We start from the raw sequence: 21,142 nt of genomic DNA on the forward strand, positions 1-21,142 counted from the left end.
AGTCTCTGTAAAAAACTAGTGTACATCAATTCTCACTACATTGGCAAATAGAGACTACAGTGCACTGCTTTTGAATGAATTGCCATTTGAAAAAATGTTTTATCTAAAAATGTAACCAAGTTTTCATCATCAGAACACATTGGATTCATAAATATTCTTTGTAAAATTACATTATATTTATTAGGTTTTTCCTTTTGCAAATGGATGACATCAAATTTGCCTTTTAAAAATACAATTCTTTTAACAAGTACTGAGCATGTGTCAGAATTTTCTTAGCGTCCAGGGCACTGTCTAGTCCCGCACTATGTAGTCTTTCAGGGATGAGGTGAAGGAAATCACTGTGTTTGAGCGCGTGTTCACGTTTGAGTGCATGTGGGGATACCTGGCTCTGCAGCTGTGACACCTCCAGAGCATGCTGCAGTTCTGGAGTGTCTGGAAGTTGGGAGTAAAGGGAGATGGAAGCCTTTCTCCTGCCGTCTTCTGTGTACTTTTTCTGAACAGAATGAGATCAGATCATCACTTTTACTGCTCAAGTTCCTAACAACTGTGAGGCCCGAGACAGGAGGACTGTTAACAGCTACAGTTTGACCGCCCAAGCCTTCAACAAGAAACTACTGTTTTATATTTAGTTGAACCTGCAGCCTTTAGAAAAAAGAAAAACAGTTAACACCACAAGTGTCAAAGTCAAGGCCCGGGGGCCGGATCCGGCCCTCCAGATCCTTTTATTTTATTGTTATTAATGACCCAATGTTATCTTGTACTTATTTCTAACTTGTATAATTTTGACAAAATATATTTTTACGCAGAGTAAAATATTGAAAGTTATTTAAGGTTTAAGTTGATTTATTCTGGAATAATATTCCTGCCTTTTTATTATTCAGAATTATGTTAAAAAGTTACAGTTTTACTGTTTTAAAAATTGGGATTCTGCTAGCTTTATGGACTATTTTGGGATTTACTCAAAATTTTTAGGCTATTTTGGAGTTTAGCTAATATGTCAGCTACATGCTAGCTGTTTTGGCTAATTTAGGATTTTTTGTTTGTTTGTTTTGGCATCAGGCTAATATTTACATGCTAGCTATATTGGCTAATTTAGACTTTTTTAATGTTTTAGGCTGTTTTGGAGTTAGGCTAATATTTACACTCTAGCTGTTTTGGCTAAATTGAGATTTTTTTAAGTTTTTTAGGGTATTTGGAAGTCTAGCTATTTTTTCAGCTACATGATAGCTATTTTGGCTAATCCAAGTTTTATTTATTTATTTTTAGTTTTGAGCTTTAGTGTTTTCAGGTATCAATTTCAGCATCTTCAGCAGGTAGATTCAGGTTACAGCATTCACACTAGCATTATCACAGGTAATGATATATATAGTTCATAATTGTGTTAAAAAATTACAGTTTTAAACATTTAATTGTTTTATAAATGTTTATCCTGTTCGGCCCATGACCTAAGATGTGTTTTGGATTTTGTGCCCTTGCGTGATTGAGTTTGACACTCCTGGTTTACATCAAGTGTGGATTTTAACTGATGAAACAAGTCAGATGATGATGTTTGAATACCTCGCTCTGAAACTCGTGGACGGTCTTCGCCAGCTGCATCTCCGAGGTTTCAGGGAGCTGAGAGTACAAACTGCTGCTCATCTCCCTCTTTCCTTCCTCCTTGTACTTGTTCTGGGGAGCAGAGGGAGATGCACTGTCACTCCATCTCTCCATCCAGTGTTGCAGCTCCACCTACTTTTCCCTTCACTGCTACATTCAGATTTCTTTACATAACATGCTATTATTACCAAAACACACAGGGATTAATTTTTATTGAATTATTTGAAAAAATTAAAACCATTTTCTTTTATTTTTACTTGATCCAACATTCCTGAAACCTTAAAACATAAATCATGTACAATAATCAACTTTTAACCAGTTACTTTGTACTCTTTGCTTCTACTGCAATGTTATTAGTTTACAGTAACACTAACTTAACATGAGGAAAACATTTGGCTTCTCTTGTTTATTTCATCCTTTCATCAATTGCAATATTCAAACCTTCTACTCAATAATCCTTTAACACGTTTAGCCATTGACCCAAACGCCCCATGGTTCCTCCATTCACTCGTTCACTGCTACATCCATCCACTCATCCATCCCTTCATCCATCTCTCCAGTCCAACCTCGCTCAGCATCTCCGTCAGCTCTTTGACGAACTGCGTCTCCGTGGTTTCTGGCAGCAGAGAATAAAGCGAGGAGGAAATTTCTGTCTTTGTGTTTCCCTTGTATTTAATCTGGAAAAAAACAGATTTTATAGAAGTAAAAACTCCAACAGTAAATTTTTAAAGAAATCCTTGGAAAATTAAGCAGAGAGTTCCTCTGTAGATGATTGTCAAAGATCTTTGAGCAAATGGACACCAAGAAAGACGCAGGATTTTTAAAATGTCCCCTTTGTATGGTTTATATTCAATAACTAAACTGCTAAGCACTTTAGAGCACAGTATGTGGTAGTATGGAGGGTTTCATGAGCCTCATGTGTTAGTATGGCTGATTGATGGCTGGGTCAGGTGACACCGTCAGGTTTACCTCGCTCTGCAGCTCTGAAGCCTCTCTGGCGTGTTGAGTCTCTGGAGTTTCAGGGAGGATGGAGTACAGAGAGATCGCCGCCTCCTTCTTTCCCTCCTCCTTATACTTCGACTGAAATGGTCACATTTTGCATGAAAGTGATAAGGAGACACTTTTCAAATTGTTTACCCTGCTCCTCACATTTCACACAGAGTAAAGTTGATACTGACCTCAGATATCACAGCGCTGATGTTCTTTGAATGGATGAGTTCAGCTCCAGGAACAAAGAGACTCTGACCCTTCATCTTCTCAAAGTCTTCTTTATATCTGATCTGCATGGAGGAGGAGTAATGAAGAAACCTTGACTTTAATAACCGATTTTCTGGTTCTCTTCAGCAGAAAGAGTGATGGATACTCATATAAATAGAGAGGAAGCTTAGATGCTCTTCCTGCTGGAGATAAAAAGAGCCTGAGCTTGAAGGCAGGTTTTCTTGGATGTGTGACATGCAGCAGCTGGAGAAGCGTCCATGTAAAGCGGGCTGAGTTTTTTTCCCTGCATCAGTGAGTCATTTTGTTGCTGCTATCACGGTTTGAATCTCCCGTTGGCGTCTCAGCCTCCCACATTCTACCAAAGCATTCAAGCGTATTTAAAGTTTACCCTCTCGAAGATGCTGCTAAAGAAGTGAAAGAGCAGATTCCCTTTGAGATTGATTCTCTCTGAGGAGAACAAAGGCCCATCGCTGCATCTTTGGAGTTACCAATGGCAACCCTGCATCTCGTTCAAACGCATCAGAAGGGCTACGTATTCTGCTGTGTGCTTTAAAGGGTTTGAAGTGAGCTGCAGCAGGTGTAAACATGGCTGTAGTGTGAGGCTGTAATAATTACTTCATCTAGACTTTCCTTAGTCTTGGTCAATGTTTCAGCGTCACAGTCATCACTGATGAAGTGGGACAAAAGTACCTAAAAAGACCCCCTGCCTACAGCACTAACAACACATCGCATCACTTTGGATGATTCACCGTCCCTACTGTGAAGTACGGGGGTGGTAGCATCATGGTTTGAGGCTTCCTTTCTGCAGAGGGGACAGAATGACTGACCCCTGTAAAGGAAAGGGTGAATGGGACCACTTAAGGTCAGATTTGAGGCAACAACCTCCTTCCATCGTCTTCCACTCATCCGGGACAGGACTGCCCAGACTTTCCTCTCCCCGGCCACTTCCTCCAGCTCCTCTGGGGGGACGTTAAGACGTTCTGTCCAGCGTGTCCGGAGTCTTTAGTTTTAGAGTGTTCAATAAATGTTTATCCTGTTCAGTCCGCGACCTAAAGTGTGTTTTGGATTTTGGATTGAGTTTGACACCCCTGGTTTAGAACAAGAACCAGGAGGCTCTGTTTGAATTGAATTATTGGATTTTAGTTCAGTTGGTTTGTTGGTGAGAAACAGTCACTGAGGATAAAATAACGACTTACATCGCTGACGATAAGGCTGCATCTCCTGTTAAAGGCTGGGTCTGGTAGAGGAGGCTTTGCATCTGCAGAGGCCTAAAAATGAATGAACAAATAGTTAAATCTATAATAAGACATTTTCAATGTCACTAACTACAACGATCTCGAATGTCTTCATAACTTCAGTGGTAAACCACCAATAAAGAAGGATTAAGTACAGAAAGACAAGAATGAAAATGTTACATCCTTGAATGAGTGTTTCTGAATATAAATGACTCGCCTACAAGGTGAGGTGGTCTATTTGACTTTTTCCATGACGAGTTAAGAGAAAGAAACTTTCCTGAGACCCTCAGTAATCCCACTCCTTTCAGCGAGCTGCAGAAATCCTCGATCAAAGGCTAATAATGCTGCATTTTCATTTTGTGGTTTCACTAATCCTCCCTAAGATCCTGCATGACGCCCAGCAGCGGGCAGAGCCCCACGCCAAGGTCAACACAATGTCGCAGAGAAAGGAATTCCAGCGTCATCAACGAAGAAGCTAAATCTTCAGTCACCAGTGAAAATGGTGTGAGTGTCCTTCAGTGGTTCTGGTGAGCTTCACTGCATCGTTAGCGTGATGGTTAAAGGAAAATACTTTATTAACAAAAAGATTAACATTTTCCTCATCCTTCAGAAACCTAAATCAGATCATTTAAAACGATGAAACAAACGAACAATCTGATTTGGAGAGAATAAAATGTAAACGCATTGAACCTGTCTGCTGGTTAGATGGAGATTTTCTCGCTTTTATATTTCTTTTGATTTTGAATCTTATCAAAACTATTTGTCTTGTTTCAGGGCTCTTTTTAGAAAACACATTTTAAAAATATTATTGATTTGTGGGCAACAAAATATTCAATTATTGAAAAGATTCAAACAAGTGTGATCATTTCATCAGAAATAAATTATATAACTAGTTAGATTTCTAGTTTAGATTTCTGTGTCAATGCTGGTGTTGTGCTCGAGGTCAAACCTCCACATTCTCACCTCTGACTTCCAGACTTCCATCAGTTTCTTTGCTTTAGTCTCCTCATCAGAGTGTTCCTCTTCTCCATTTTCTGTTTCTGCTTCATCGTCCTCCATCTTCTCCTCTCTGCTTTCCTTCTCGCCTTCATCCTCCACCTCTGACCTGACAGATGTGAGGGATGTCTCTGTCGTGTCTCCACTGGACTCTGCTTCCTCTGCAGCAGAACGTTCTTCTACCTTCACATCTGGAGGATAAAGGAACAAACGAGCCACAGCTGAGTGAGGGAAGAGACTGAGATCTATCAGTTACTGCACTCGTTTGTGCATGTTAACTTTTGCTTTAGGCTCTGATGTACATGCATGCTCTGGAAAAGAGACACTTAAGAACTCCTGGTTGTGGTGAAGGAGGAGGCTGCCTCCTAATGCAGAGGGTTTCCTCCTCGCCGGTTTCTCCTCTCTGTTCAGTGACTGAACGGGCTCGGAAATGTACGTTCCAAAGACCGCTGTCAATAAAAGTCTATGTGATTGCATGTGTATGCGCGTTTCAGGCTTCAAAACTCTTGTGTTGACATGTCGCCATGCCAGTTTTTAAGTTCTTTTATGAGCTTTACGTACAAAATATGCAGCAATTGTGAGTTTGTAAAGTTAAACCAGTCGAACTTTGACCAATCAGGGCTTCAAATTTGGTAGTCACGTATAGATAGCTTTTTTAGAAGTGCCAACCGTTTTAAAATTGATCATGAAGGAAAAAATTCTGGTTTTTGCCTGAAGAATCTAAGTTCAGTGCATTCTTTACTGCACCACACATGTGCAGTGTAGTGTGTGTAGCATGACAGTTTAACTGTTCAGAAATGTAAGTGGGAGGAGCTGTGTGTTTGTGTGAGTTGTTTTAATTAATGCCAAGCCTTTTTCCTTTAGTTTTTTAGGCTGTTTGGAGTTTAGCTAATATTTTAGCTGGCTATCAGCTTCAGCGTTTTACAGCTATTAGATTCAGTGATTTCAGCTATTAACTCCAACGTTTTCAGCTTCAGCGTTTTTAGCTATTAATTTCAGCATCTTCAGCAGCCAAATTCAGCTTACAGCATTCACTCTAGCATTATCGCAGGTAATACTATATATCTAGGTCGTAGTTATGTTAAACAGTTACAGTTTTAATTTTTTAAAATGTAGTTTCAGAGTGTTCAATAAAAGTTTATCTTGTTCGGCCTGCGACCTAAAGGTGTGTTTTGGATTTTGGCTCCATATGCGATTCAGTTTGACACCCCTGTTCTACAGAAAACAAAAATTGATTTGGTGTGACTAAAGCTCATAATAAATCATTTAGTGACAATGTCCTCTTCATCTATGAAAATACAAACATTTCAGTCTCAGAAGGTCAAGAGCCCAAAGAGTTGAACTGCGACAGCTTCAAGGTCAGGAGAGTTCTACTGAGGATCAAGGTGACCTCTTCAGATTTAACGGTCACCATCTTGGATTCTTCATGCTCTTCTCTTTTCAGACTCTTTCAACTTGAGGTTTAGTGACTTTTTCATACCTAGCTAAGAGATCAGTGAAATTGCTGCCGTCCTTTCACGGTCTGAACTCACCTTCCATCTCTGCTTGTCTCTCCATGGTTTGTCTTCTTGGCTTGAGTCAATATTTTATGTCTCTCTCCTTACTTCTGTATATCCGTTTATGTTTTTCACCTCTTCTTGTGTGCTACTTTCATGGTTCTTTCAGTCTTAAAAAAACTCCAGGTTTTAGGATCATCTAAGTTTCTTCAGCGTCGCCGTTTCCCGGTCTATTTCCGTCAATCTTTGAGCTTCTTGTTTTTCCTCTAACTTGAACCTGACTGATCTGTTTGTCCTTTGCAGAGACTGAACACTGAACTGAGCTCCAGCTGAGATGGCACCTCTTATCATTCGGCTGCTACATTTAGCCCTCTACTTAAGGCCTTATCACCCACGTGCCCTTCATCCAACATCACTGCCAGCCCGTTATGGAAGCAGAGTGAGGACATCTGAATGGGGACCAAATCTGACAGGAAACCAGCTTTAAGGACTTCCTGTAAAGGTGGGAACCAACATTTGATGATTACAGCCCTGTTGGTGGGTGAAGACATAGATTTAAGGTTTTAATGTGGTTTTGTAACATTCATTGGTGTCCTTACATTCACACAACAATGGCAGCTCTTTTTCTTTGTAAGATGCTGTCCAGAACCACCAGGAGCAATGTGAGCTTCAGTGTCTTACCAAGAAACTTGTGCCACCCTACCTCTGTACTCCATCCACGAAACATTAGACCAGGGGTGTCAAACTCAAAATCAGAATCCAAACACACCTTAGGTCGCGGGCTGAACAGGATAAACATTTATGGAACACTAAAACTACATTTATAAACTCTAAGACCATAACTTTTTAACATAATTATGAACTAAATATGTAGCATTACCTGTGATAATGCCAGTGTGCTAGCTAGGGCCGATCCTGGCCCCCGGGCCTTGACTTTGACACGTGTGCATTAGATCGATATTTCACCGCGGTGAACAGAAAGGTTGTTCAGTCTGGGTCCTGAAGGCAGCAGGAGAACATGAGAGTCAGATGGCTACTGAGGTAAACAGGACATCGGCCCAAAACACCGAGCCAGACCATCTGTTCCAACAAATCCCAACAAAGAGCTCACCTATCAGCAGAAACTCTGCAGCCTCCACATGGTGTGACACACAGAGCTCAGAGGAGAAATACTCGTACATTGATGAGAATCCTGTTATAACTGTTCAAACGTTTGACACTTTCCTGAAGTCTTTCACCTGTTTATAATCTTTAGTGCAGCCAAATAAAATAATACAACATGTATGTTGTTCATAGCTAAACAGTTTGTAATAACCTGTACAAACAAAATCAACCAAACACTGAAACTACCAAAAGTGCTTTGACAAATATGTTGTTCACCTTGTAACAAACACCACCTTAAATACTGTTTGTTAACCTTTCAGCTTATTCTGACAGGAGTCGCCACAGCGAATCAGCTTTCACCGATTCACACAGGTGGTTTAGCATTGGTTTATAAGCCGGACACAACCCTGTTTTCAAGACACAGGGAGACCCAGCTAGGCAGCAGCGTAAAGGGTCTTTACTATGAACCCACTGGAGCCCAGGTTTCCTGTGCCAGTCCTAAAGTTATAAATATCTAAATAACAACAAAAACAAACAAGAAGGGAATCACAAAGAAGATAATGATTAAACCCACTGTGTGTAACACAGTGTTGTTTCTCTTGGTAAGTATCGCGACATATCCCAATATCAGTATTTTGGCACACCCATAGCTAATATGATCATATAATGTATGTAACTGAAGAAACCAGAAGAGACAGATGACCCTAAGACCAAGCTGTACCAGAATAATGGAAATAAGAACTTAGAAGAAGACTTGGAACAGCTCACCATCCAAAACGCACCACATCTCTGAAAACATGGTGGAGGTAGTGTGATGGCATGGGCATAAATGGCTTCTATTGGCACTGGATTACTTATCAATGATGTGACAAAAGACAGAAGAAGCGGGGTAAATTATAAAGTTTTATAGAAAAACACTTTCTGCTCAAATTCAGACAAATGCAGCAAAGGTGACGGGATGGCGCTTCACAGGACAGATGGACAATGAGGGCAATGATCCTCGTTTTTTAAAACAAAGAAGTGGCATATTCTGTCCCAGGACGATCACCATGCATTTCACTAGATCAAGACAAAACTCAGGGCAGAAAGACCCACAAACGAGCAACAACTGAAGACAGCTGCAGTAACCACTTAAATAAACATTAAAACGTGTCAAAGTCAAGGGGGCCAGATCCGGATTTTGGCCCCCTGTGCGATGAGCTTGACACCTCTGCCTTAAAGGCTTCCTGAATTCCACTGTAGTTGTTTCCTTTCAAATCCAGAGTGGTGGCATGCAGAGCCCAGATCATGAAGACTGTCGAACTGTCCAAATGTTTTTGAGCCTAACTGTATCTGCATAAACAAGTGCACATTACGCTCTTTTTACCCACAAGAACTGTACACTGATGCATCTGTTTCCATGACGACAGCTTCACGGATGGAGAAAGTTTGCAAGCTTTTAAACTTTGCTGATGCTTCTGTAAAAAGAAACAACCGGCACTTCACAGAGGGAAACATCCTGAAAGAGTTTTATCTTCACCATCGCTCCAACGGTCCTCATCTTCTTTCAAAGGCAGAAACTCCATCCAAAAAGTTTGCTTAATTAAGGAGCACAAACTAGAAAAAAGTGTCAGAGACACTGGTAACAACAGCTCAGTCAAAGCTGACGCAAACATGTCCTACATTTCTGGATAAAAACTGCTATCCTGCTTGTTCTTCATACTTTCCTGGGAATGTTTTAGAAGCAGCAGAAAAACAACAAAAGCGTTAACCCATATTATTAATGGATTTGTGAGCTAAAAAGCATTCCTGAGAGAAATCTGTGCGACGTTGTCCTGATGTGAACTTCCGTCACTGCCAGATCCACTCAGCAGAAACAACTCCGCTTTCTTCAGGTTTTTTTATCCTGATTTCTCCCAGGCTTCACTTCTCTACTTCCATTCTAAACTTCACCATAGATCAGGAGTCCCCAAACTGCAGAACGCAGGCTGGATCCAGCCCACTTCCATAAAATGTGGAAGTTGGCCAAACCATTTCAGAGTCTCTGATATTATCCAAACAATATCAGAGACGCATGATTTTGTTTTCCCCTCAATCTGGCATTGAGAGTGTTTGCCAACAGTGTTTTGCTAACAGTGTTTTAACAGAGAACACTGTTAGCATCAATCGTAGATGGAAATTGGATGTTATGGGAACTTCAAATCCTAACTGTGAAGTGAGACAACTCAAGACAAAGGTCTGAAAAGGTTAGATAAATCTAAAAAGCCTTTACATGAATGCTGAAGTCCTGTGATGACCTGGAATATAATTTAGTCTGTTTAAAACACTGACCTGACACCCACAGCTTTATTTATCCACGTTACATTGGCTCACACAGAAAATCTGAAAAAATCAACAGTAAAAAAAGCTAGCTAATGCTGCTCTTTCTTCTCTTCCTTAACTTGTTTCATATCGTTTTCAACCCTCCGCCTCCTCCACAACCTTGAGAGAAGCGGCGTAATAAAGGAAAGTGTGTGGGCTGCCAAATGTCACTGTGGGAGCAGAGGTCCACGGTCTGTGTCTTAATTAAAGCTGTGTTAATGCAGCGTAACGACTTCTTCAGGTAAACAGAGGAGACACCCGTGAAAAGAACATTAAGGTGAAAGACAATCCATTCAAAGAAATAAATTCAGATGGTTGGATCTTAACCCTTTAACACCTGACGTTTAAACACAAAATCTTTGGCATACTGTAACTTTTCAGCCGTCAACACGAATTATCGTGTTGACAATTCAAAATTTACAGTAATTGTGTGAAATTAAAAAAAAAAAACACACACTGGAATAAAGGGATTAAAAAGCAAACTGTACCTGTGCTGTGTCGGCTGAAGGTCACCAGGTCACCATAAAACGTGACAGCATCTGTAAGGATTCACACACTCACAAAAACAACATTATTTTTACTTCATCGAGAGGCTTTTCTAACTTAAAAAGTTGACACCAGCTGCGTTTCTATGAAGATATTTTGAGGCCATAAATATTTGAAACCCAAATAAAACATTTTGAAAAAAATATTGATGTTTGGCCAAAGAAAAAAGTAAAATGTCCAAAACTTTTTGCTATTCTAAAATAAATTTAATTATATTCACCTTAAAATGTTGTTTTTTTTTTAGGTTTCAAAACTCAAACTTTCAATTTCAAAACTTTTTTTTCAGTTTCAAAATTCGATTTTTAATATGAAAATTTCACTCTCAAATCGTTTGGCCCTGTTGTGGCATGTTGGGGCGGGGCTAACACAAAGGACCAATCAAAACCGAGGGGAGTGGTAACTTCAGTCCAGGTGCATGTCCTTTCATAGTCAGAATCAGACACAGACGTCTTTGCTGACAGATGAGGTTGAGCGTTAGTGCCGTGAAAGAAACTTGAATGGATTATTCTAACCTCAGACTGTCTATGGACTCGCTGCACTGCTGAGACGTCCCCCAAATGCTCCCTGTTAGTCAATCAAATAAAAAATACTTGTCTTCATCCGTCGCTGGGTTTTAATGACTTATCGTGTGAATTGGTTTGTTTTTAATTTACATATTCATGGATTAACCCTTTAACTGCCAGCTCAACCAAACAGTGGAAAACATTTAGAAAACATGGAAAACACAAAAATATTGATTGTGTGAATGACTGCCCAAGGTAAGGGACCCTTAAAGGGCAATTGAAGTAAAAAAATATATTTTTCAAAAAATTTAAAATGAGTATAATAATAATAAAAGAATTCTGGTTAGTAACAAATGCGCACCAGATATTAATTGGTGCGTATCAATTAGTAACCAGAACATTTTTTTGGTAATTCAATTTAAAAAAAAAAAAGTTAGTATCAGGTGCACACCAGTTACTAACTTTTTTTAAATTATTACTTTAATTTTTAGAAAAACAAGTTCTAGTTAGTAAACAGAACTTTTTTTTCCATAGAGCCCCTAAGTCTTTGTAGAAACTTTGATGTCCCTTTAGGGGCTCCGTACCAAGGCAATAAGCAGCAGGAAAAAAAAAATGTTTTTTTTATTTTTTTATTTCTTATTATTTTTTGGGGTGGTTTAAGGGTTAATGGAAATAAAGTCATTGCAAAATTGTGCTTTTTCAAAATTCAACAAAGTTTTGCACATATGAGTGATGGAAATGCAGCTATTTGGTAACATCTGCTTGTTTCAGAAAACCGTTCACCTTAAATAAGTACAAAAAAAAGATACTCACTCACAGAACCAGTGCAGAAGCTCCTCTTTCCCATCTTCACTCGGAGAATGCTTGATGAAGTTGGCATTTTATGAACAAATTTACAACAAAAATCAACTGTGCTCACTGACCAGAGTACACCCACAGCCACACACTCACTCACACACAGTGGACAGACGTGTGCGTGTGAACATACGTTGCTGATCTGCTCCTGAGTCTTTCTGAGCCGCTGCATCTCCGGCGTGTCGGACACGATGCTGAAACCTCGACCCTTACTCTCCTCAAAATCCTTTTTGTATTTCACCTGCAAGAGAGCAGCAGAAATGAGAATTCAAAGGTTGTCAGACATCAAACATCCCTCTGATGAACAAGCCGGCTCTTTCTTTATATGGACCCAAAAAAAAGCTTTTAGGATATTTAGAATTTACTTCATGTTGTTTCGTCCTTTCTTTGCATCGTCTTAAATGTTTTTTCATTTAGTTTCCAAACTAAAACTTCTTTGGATAATTTAACTGATAGGACTAAAGCAGAGTTTTGTGGAGGCAAGTCCATCTAACCATAGAGAAACAAGTAAACTCAAGTGATCATAATCAGACAGGGGGGATCAGGGGCAGAGCTCCAAAAGCCACGCCCCCTCAGAGGAGGTTTTGGAAACAGAGGCTTCCGATCGACATGAAAAATGGCTTTTTAAGACATTTAGGTTGTGGGATTTTGGTTAAAAACTTCCTAATCACAAATAAAACACGACTGGGAACATTTTGTTAAATAAAAAATGTGTCATAGGGGGACTTTAAATGTTCTGTAACTCTGCCTCAGTCTGAACAGCTTATGAAGAGGAAGGAGAGCTTCTATTTCCAGCTGAAAATTGAACATTTCTACAGTTCCTGTGTGCCACAGAGGCATTGTGGATAATGAAGGGGAACCGGTATTTTAAGCTGGAGGTGAACATGTAATAAAGTTTAGCTGAATGACTAACTGTTATTCAGGCTGTGATTAACCTCAGCCCTTCCGGAGTCTGACTGACGCTTGAATACACCTGCTCTTTTCAGAAGACCTGCTGAGACAACAGTCGGAGTCAGGCGCAGTGATTAAAAAAAGAAAAACAATGAGGAACATTTTTTCCTAAATGATGGCTTTGGTTCAGCTGCTAAAACTCTCCACAGTGGCTGGTACGTATAGCTGAAACAGTCAACAACAGGAGGTGAGCAGCAGGCGGTCGATTCATTCCTGCACTTCAACGCGACCTTCAGAGGAAATGCTGGACCTAATGCCATCCCACTGGAGGCTGTAAGTCATCGGTTACAGCTCATTAGACCTCGGAACAGAGTTATACGAGGTTGTAATGTGCAGAAATGTAACTCACGCTGCGCCGCTGCCCTTTCGGAGATTGTTCCTGTCCCCAATAAAAACAAATCTTCTTCAGATCTCGCTGCCGAGCTGATTAACTAACGCACACGGAAGTAACCCTTTAACACCTGAGGCGTCGCCGGTGATGCTGAAACACAAAATACTTAACAAGCTGTAACTTTTCAACCGTTAACACCATAATTCCAGTAGATTGTGAGGGAGAAAAGCAGCTCAATCTGCTGGAATTACATTGATCGTACTAACAATTGAAAAATTACAATATTTATAAAGCCTAAAAAACTGTGTTTTCATTTTTTAAACTTCCAATATCTTAAAAAGTTTGAGATTTCTAAGGTATGACTTAGCTAGGGCTCCCACGATTAGTCGACTAATTGGAAAAAATAATTGGTGATTAGTCGACTATTAAAATAATCGTTTGTGGCAGCACTAGATTCAGCACAGATCTATCGGAAGAACATGAAATACTAAAACTATTAGTGACAGCTACACGTGTGTCTGACAAAATAAGTTTCATTGGCACATCAGCCTCTTTTGACACTAAAAATCACATGACTCCGTCACATGCACTCCTCCGTCTCAGCATTCATGTAGGTCACTGATGAAGATGAGGGTTTGTGTGATGACACACATGCTGCACAGTGTCATCCTCGGTCATCTTCAGCTTCCTGCAGCAGATCTTAGCTTCAGTGAGGATATAAAATGACAAATGTAGTCTCCAGTGATGGCAGAGGTTTGGATGAGCCATGAGGTAAAATACAGAAAAATAAAAACACAAACAAAAATGTAAAAGGAAACTCCAAGAGAATAACAGGACACAAAGCGGAGAATATGAGTGGCGCTGATGATAAATTCTGCTTAAAGTCTCACTCCAATCGTCTTTTGATTTAATGGAAGTCGTTCCCAGTCGTCTTTTAACTATAATTATGCTGTTTAAACCAAAATCAAAAACTTCTGTCGTTTTCTAAGATAAAGTTTCTGCAGAGTACCAGGAGTTTATCACAAATTCCCCTGTCAGTTGTTGGCAGAACTGCTGGCACGGAAGTAAGCCTCTGCTCCTTTCCCATCATCCCTTTTTACTAGGGCTGGGTTGATAAAATCGATTAATCGATTTGAATCGATTTAAGCTTAATAGATCAATAATCGTTTCATAAAAATATAAATCGAATTTGCACATAAAGCCAAAGTTCGCTAGCTTGATGCTAACGTTTGATGGATTTTCCCAAAGGACGGCTAATGCTAACGCTTGGTCAACGTAAACACAAAATGCTGAATAAATGAACATCTTTATAAAGTCACAGGCATGAATTTTCTAAACTCTTTTAAGGAAATATTTTTAAAGTAACCATTTGTGGTAAAAAGCACAGTTTTTTCCTCATACTTTCTCACCTAGTGTCCAAACTGAAACGTCCTCCAGGAGAAGCAGAACAATGTTTCCAATGTTAATGATCTGAACATTTTAGTTAGAACTTCTCCTTTAGAGAATCCATGTAACACTGGATGATATTAACAATCTCATTATTTCACTGATACATTTACAGTATGTGAACTGGATCAGATTAATATAAATATATTCAAAACATGTAGTAGATTATTAATGAAATGTGTATAAATGTGCAAACTCAAAATAGAATAGAATTAAAGAAGCAAAAGAGTCAAATCAATTCAGCCTCTTGTGAATCAAATCAAATTGTTTCTGAAAATTATAATCAATACCCTTCAGTTCTACTTTTTACAGCTCCTCACAGCCTCAACCAAAAATTACTGGTGCAACAAAAAGGGTGATCATTATCAGAGATATCCAGCCGTCCAGTTTTGATCCAGATTCCAGCTCAGATGAGGAAAACACAGTTTTTTGTCTGCTCCCGATTCATTTGAAAAAAGAATTAACTTAAAATATTTTGAAAAATTATACTAGACATGTTAAAAACACCTAAAAACTGTTTTATTAAAGTGGGTCTTTAATATATAGACAGTAACTGACAAAAACAAGTTGTCTGGTCTTTCTATGGAGCCGGGTTTAAACCCACATCCCAACAGGAACAGCACGCACACTCGTGCAAGCTGCTGAGTGGACATTTGTCCTTTTGGGCTGGCGTTTGCCGTGCACACACACTGACTCACACTCACACTTTCAGGATGAGGGCATATGGCAAACCAGTGTGCTGGTTCATTCTGTCGCTCATGTCCTCTGCAGCGCTTCATGTCTGTAAATTAACACAGTGACTCACGCGCCTTCAGCAGGCACAAGTATCAGAGCTGCTTGTCCTGATGCACCTGAGCGTTTGTTTTGACCTCCCTGTGGTGCTGTGGGGGTGGTGACAGCAGCTGTGAAGCTGCTTTTTAGTGGCATGGCTGCTGTGATCTGTCTCTGAACAGAAAAAGTCAACAAGAAAATCCCTCCATAGTTCTCTAGCTATTTTATTGCATCTAATTTAAGATACAAATAAATCTAAATGTTTAGATTAGATTCATTGAATGTATAAGAGAAATGGACTGAGTGACCGCTCTCCTCTCCATCTACAAACAGGAAGTACCCACTGGCTCAAAGAAGCCAATATCCCATAGACTTCTATGGAGAAATAAACAGTAATCAGATGGTGGATTTTAAACAAGCTCATTCCTGATTGACCATAGCAGCTGCCATAGAAACAATGAGTCAGAATGACTTAGAGCAGGAGTGTCAAACTCAATCGCACAAGAGGCCAAAATCCAAAACAACTCAGGCTGCGGGCTGAACAGGATAAACATTTGTTGAACACTTTAAAACTACATTTTTAAAACTTTAAAACCGTAAATTTTTAACATAATTATGAACTAGATATATAACATTACCTGTGATAATACTAATGTGAATATTGTAAACTGAATTTGGTTGCTGAAGATGCTAGTGCTAGTGGCTGAAGATACTGAAATTGGTAGCTAAAAATGCTGAAGCTAATAGCTGAAAACACTGAAGCTGATAACTAGTTAAAATATTAGCTAAATGCAAAAAAAAAACTTAGGTTAGTATGTAGCTGAAAAAAGTAGCTAAATTCCAAAATAGCCTAAAAAATCTTAGTAAATGCCAAAATAGTCCAAAAAGCTAACAGAATGCTATTTTTTTTATTATTTTTTTAACCTAATTATGAATAATAAAAAGGCAGGAATATTATTCCAGAATAAATCAACTTTAACCTTAAATAACTTTAAATATTTTACTCTCCATTAAAATATATATATAAATATATAAGTGCAAGATAACATCGGGCCATTAATAACGATAAAATAAAATGATCTGGAGGGCCGGATAGAATTACCCGGAGGGCCGGTTCCGGCCCCCGGGCCTTGACTTTGAGACACGTGACTTAGACCAATCACCTCTTACTGATTTCAACATGACGGTATCTGAATTGCGAAAAAGTGGCGACTGAATTGATTTAATTCGGTGGGAGCTGGAAGTTAACAGTTTTCTATGAGTAATGTCACCCTCAGTCAGTCCATTTCTCATATACATACAGTCTATGGTTTATACTCCTCTTCCAATTCTTTGTTATCATCAATAAAATGTTTACATGCTAGGATTAAGACAAATACTCTCCTGAATTTGACCTTTAATGCTAAGATGTGTGTGGACATGGCAGTGTCCTCTTCACAACTCACGCCAATTTATAAAATGATTCAAATGAATCCTCATAAAAATGACCGTATGAATTCACAAAAACTATTTAAACATTTTTTTCAAGAGTTAAATCTTTTATTTTGGCAAGAAAAACAACTTTTTTATTAAGTTACTACTGTTAAAATTTCTGAATTCAGAGATGAAAGTTCCACTTTTATTTTGTTGAAAATCCCTAGTTCTGTAAGCTGTAAAAAAGCTGGTTTAAGAATAAAAATAAATAGATGGATGACTAGGTTTATAGTGGTAAATAATACACTGAATGTTGAGCACAACTCAGCACACAGTATCATAAATGAACAGGGACTGTGCACTCGAGTGTGAATCATAAGAGGAGACAGCAGGTTACAGCTCTGTGAGCTCATTTCCATCGGCAGTCCCTCACATTAAACAAAGCATACAGATAGAATGCATTACTTATTACTTATTCTAATAGACATTCAATATCAGCCAATAGCCAAAAATAAAAGTATTAACTCAAAGTCATGAAGCAGTTTAATCATAACTGAATTTGTTTCTATTCTATTAGTTACTAAAGCTGATGGATTCCTTAAAATGTGTCAATAAAACGTCACAATAATGAAACTGGATTTTGCATCAAACAGGAAGATAAAAAAAACAAATCAAAGTGTGAGGCTCAAACTAAAGCTGCATTTCAGCAGCTGAGAGATAAAACACTGAAGAAGCGATGAGACGGTGAGGGCGTGCTGGGAGTGTTTACAGGAACTCACCTGGCTCTGCAGCTCGCTCTGCTGTCTGAGCCTCAGGTTCTCCGGTGTGTCAGCCACAATGGTGAAGGACGTCTTGGGATAATGTCTGAAAAGGGAAAAAGATTTTAGGCAACCAAAATGAACAGGAAAGGTTTTGATGGAGGTGGACACATTAAACAGATAAAAAGGCCCTGCTGTGTTCACATCTGCTCGTCAAAAACAAGCTCAGTTACCTATAACCAAACAGGTGCCATGTGAACATCTGATCCTGGTTTTCTGTCTGTTCTTGCTGTTTAATCAAATGTTATGAACACTGTGACCAACAGAAACACATCACAGTCCCTCTGCTTGTCTATAACCTCCTTCACATGAAGCAGCCTGCTGAGAGCCTCTACAGCAGGAGTGTCAAACTCAATCACATAAAATCGAAAAAAAAAAAAACCTTAGATCGCGGGCCGAACAGGAAAAACATTTATTGAACACTCTAAAACTACAATTTTAAAACTTTAAAACTGAAACTTTTTAACAGATATATAGCATTACCTGTGATGATACTAGTGTGAATGCTGTAAGCTGAATTTGGCTGCTAAAGATGCTGAAGCTGATAGTTGAAGATGGTGAAGTTGATAGATAAAAACGCGGAAGCTGATAGTATGATAGCAGAAAACGTTGAAGCTGATAGCTGAAAACGCTAAAGCTGATAGCTGAAATCACTGAAGCTAATAGCTGAAAACGTTGAAGCTGATAGCTGAAAACGCTGAAGCTGATAGCTGAAATCACTGAAGCTAATAGCTGAAAATGTTGAAGCTGATAGCTGAAAACGCTGAAGCTGATAGCTGAAAACGTTGAAGCTGATAGCCAGCTAAAATGCTAGCTAAATGCCAAACTAGACTAAAAAACAAAAAAAACTTAGGTTAGCCAAGACAGCTAGCGTGTAGCTAAAAAAGAATGGCTAAACTTCAACATTGCCTAAAGAACTGAAAAAACCCTAAATTAGCCAAAACAGCTAGCACGTAGCTAAAATATTAGCTAAACTCCAAAATTGCCTAAAAAATCATTGTAAAATCCAAAATTGTCCAAAAAACTAGCAGAATGCCAAATTTTAAAACTTATAAACCGTAACTTTTTAACTTAATTATGAATAATGAATAGGCAGGAATATTATTCCAGAATAAATCAACTTAAATAACTTTCAGTATTTTACTCTCCATAAAAATAAATTTGTCAAAATGATACAAGTTAGAAATAAGCTCAAGATAACATCGGGCCGTAAATAACAATAAAATGAACTGGAGGGCCGGAGAGAATTACTCGGAGGGCCGGATCCGGCCACGGGCCTTGACTTTGACACTTGCTCTAGAGCATTTGCTTGCTGGGGTTTCAGGATGAAGAGCATCGATCGTAAGTCAGCAACCTTGGTGGCAAACACAGCTCTACGATGACCTCCCTGCCACAGAAGTGACCCAAAGACAAAGTGCTGCAGATTTCTCAGAGATCGAGGTGTTTTACTTCTGGGTAGGAAAAGAGCTTGTGAAAATAACTCAAAATGTTTCATCAATAATTTGTTCATTAGTTTGCCAAATGTAATATATAACCATACGGGTCAATATCACCATAAGGTGCCTTTGAGAGTTCCAAATTTCCCCCCAAAATAGATAGGGCTTTCCTTTTAACATCACATTTATTTCATTAAATAGATGCTATGCTGTTAGAAATGCATGTTGGTCAAGCTCCCACACTTTTTATAAATTAACTGCGATCAGACAATGTGCGCATAAACAGAAAAAAATGTCAACCATTTCATGGACAATCTCAAAGTTGATTAAATACATTTTAATTAGATTATGGATATACTATTTACGTTTTCAGAACGCTATTTTGACCCTTTCTTCACAGTGGGTTTTAGGTAATGAGAGATTTATTTAGATAGTAATGAAATTAGGGTAAACAATCTGTTTTTCAACAAAATCAGTGAGATTTGCACTTTCTTTTCTAAATAACATCCAACAACAAATATATGTGGTCAAAAATTTAACCAATACTGCTTGGCATTAATGAATGCATCAAACAGAGAATTTGCCAACTTGTAAAAATATATATATATTTTTTCTTAGAATAGGAAAATAACGGGGTAGACAGCACAACAGGGTGGACACATTCTTAAAGGTCATTAAATGGTCTCATTTTGTAATGAGTCAAAACAAAATTACATGAAGAAAAAAAATATTTATAAGTCCTTTTCCCAAGTAGGGGTAAATTACCAGGTGAACAGACTGGTTTAATCCACTCCTATACACAGCAACACACAAAAAATGAGCCCTTAAAGGGTGGACATTTTTGGCTAATGTTGGCATTTATTGAGCACACAGATAATCTTCACTTTGCAACATGACTCAGTTAGAAAGCAGGCTGTGTGCTGTTTCACTCATATATTTTGAATTTATGAAAAGTTTTTATATTCATTGACAAATTAGGATGACGGGGTGGTCATGTTAAGCCTGACAACTTCTAACTACACACCTAATATGAGGAAAATTCTTAAATACAAGTGTAAATACTTACACTACAACTAGCCACTGTTTCAGTCTCCAATGAAGAAATAAAAAAGGTTGGTTGTAATTTCAGTAAAAACATTACCAGGTACCTTAAAGATGCAGTAATCCCAAAATGACAGGGTGGACAGTAAATCCAGGGACATGCGCAAAATGTTCAATGTTATTCTGAAAATAGAACGTGCACGATCAAAATGTATTTGTGCAATCTAATAATGGGCTATGACAAAAAAATGTGTGAAAACTTTTTTGATTTATTGTCATTTAATCCCTTATTACGCACATTGAAGTCAGCAGAACAGTGAGTGGGACACACCAAAATCACATACGTCCAAAGACAAAAACTTGCATAAACTGAAGGAATTACAATTATTTTACTCATATATGTGCAAGTCTTTGATCACTAGTTTTAAGAAGCCACAGTTTGACTAATCTGCTTCATTTTCTTTTAAACTGAATGACACTCATGGGGACACCAAAAGCACTTTATAGTGATAATGACCCATACACTGATATAGTTTACTCTGAAAGGCTTAAGAATATCAGTATTTAGAGCCTTTAAAGAAAAGAGCCAGAAAATTACTTTTTTTAGCCTGACAGTCTCAAACATGTTTGTGACTGTATACCTTCAGTGGAGTCAGAGCCCTTTATAAACATTCATCGACTCAGCACAGCGTGGTGTTTTCCATTCCTCTAACAAATGCAGCATCAGTCCCAACAATACAGGGGAAAGAAGGAAAAATGTCAGAGTGGTTTCTATTTGCAAACCTCAAAGAGTTAATGAGCCAACCGGATGATGGCGTCAGCTGAAACAATGACCCTTTCAGAGGACATCGAGGTAAAAAGAGGCACTCTGTCTGTAATCTCACTTGCCCTTTACGTCTGTACAGTACGTTTGCTTTAAAATTAGACAAAAACAATGTGTCCAGTAGACGTTCATAAAAGCAGCCATTATATTTTTCTGAATAAAAGTGAAGGAACTTATAAAATTTGTCAGAACAGACACTTGAAGGTAAAATGTCTATCCTGAT

The 21,142-nt window shown here is 38.6% G+C and overlaps 2 protein-coding genes across 5 annotated transcripts in view; both read right to left on the reverse strand.

The window, feature by feature from the left end:
• Positions 1–7,274, reverse strand: part of LOC118598312 (nebulette-like) — a 16,837-nt gene extending 9,563 nt beyond the window's left edge. Inside the window, exons 1-8 of the mRNA XM_036210949.1 lie at positions 6,578–7,274; positions 5,013–5,236; positions 4,011–4,082; positions 2,775–2,876; positions 2,566–2,676; positions 2,163–2,273; positions 1,558–1,668; positions 383–493 (exon numbers count right to left, since the gene is read on the reverse strand). Of these exons, the coding sequence (XP_036066842.1) occupies positions 383–493; positions 1,558–1,668; positions 2,163–2,273; positions 2,566–2,676; positions 2,775–2,876; positions 4,011–4,082; positions 5,013–5,236; positions 6,578–6,602 (867 nt within the window). The 5' untranslated portion in view covers positions 6,603–7,274. The remainder of the gene's footprint in view (positions 1–382; positions 494–1,557; positions 1,669–2,162; positions 2,274–2,565; positions 2,677–2,774; positions 2,877–4,010; positions 4,083–5,012; positions 5,237–6,577) is intronic.
• nebl (nebulette) overlaps positions 1–21,142 on the reverse strand; it is a 102,103-nt gene that overhangs the window by 50,388 nt on the left and 30,573 nt on the right. For all 4 annotated transcript variants that reach the window (XM_024265543.2, XM_024265542.2, XM_024265544.2 and 1 more), the window contains exons 3-4: positions 17,581–17,665; positions 12,023–12,130 (exon numbers count right to left, since the gene is read on the reverse strand). In XM_024265543.2, the coding sequence (XP_024121311.1) occupies positions 12,023–12,130; positions 17,581–17,665 (193 nt within the window). The remainder of the gene's footprint in view (positions 1–12,022; positions 12,131–17,580; positions 17,666–21,142) is intronic.

Source organism: Oryzias melastigma, unplaced genomic scaffold, assembly GCF_002922805.2.
Source record: "Oryzias melastigma strain HK-1 unplaced genomic scaffold, ASM292280v2 sc00320, whole genome shotgun sequence".
In the NCBI taxonomy this organism is placed as follows: domain Eukaryota; kingdom Metazoa; phylum Chordata; class Actinopteri; order Beloniformes; family Adrianichthyidae; genus Oryzias; species Oryzias melastigma.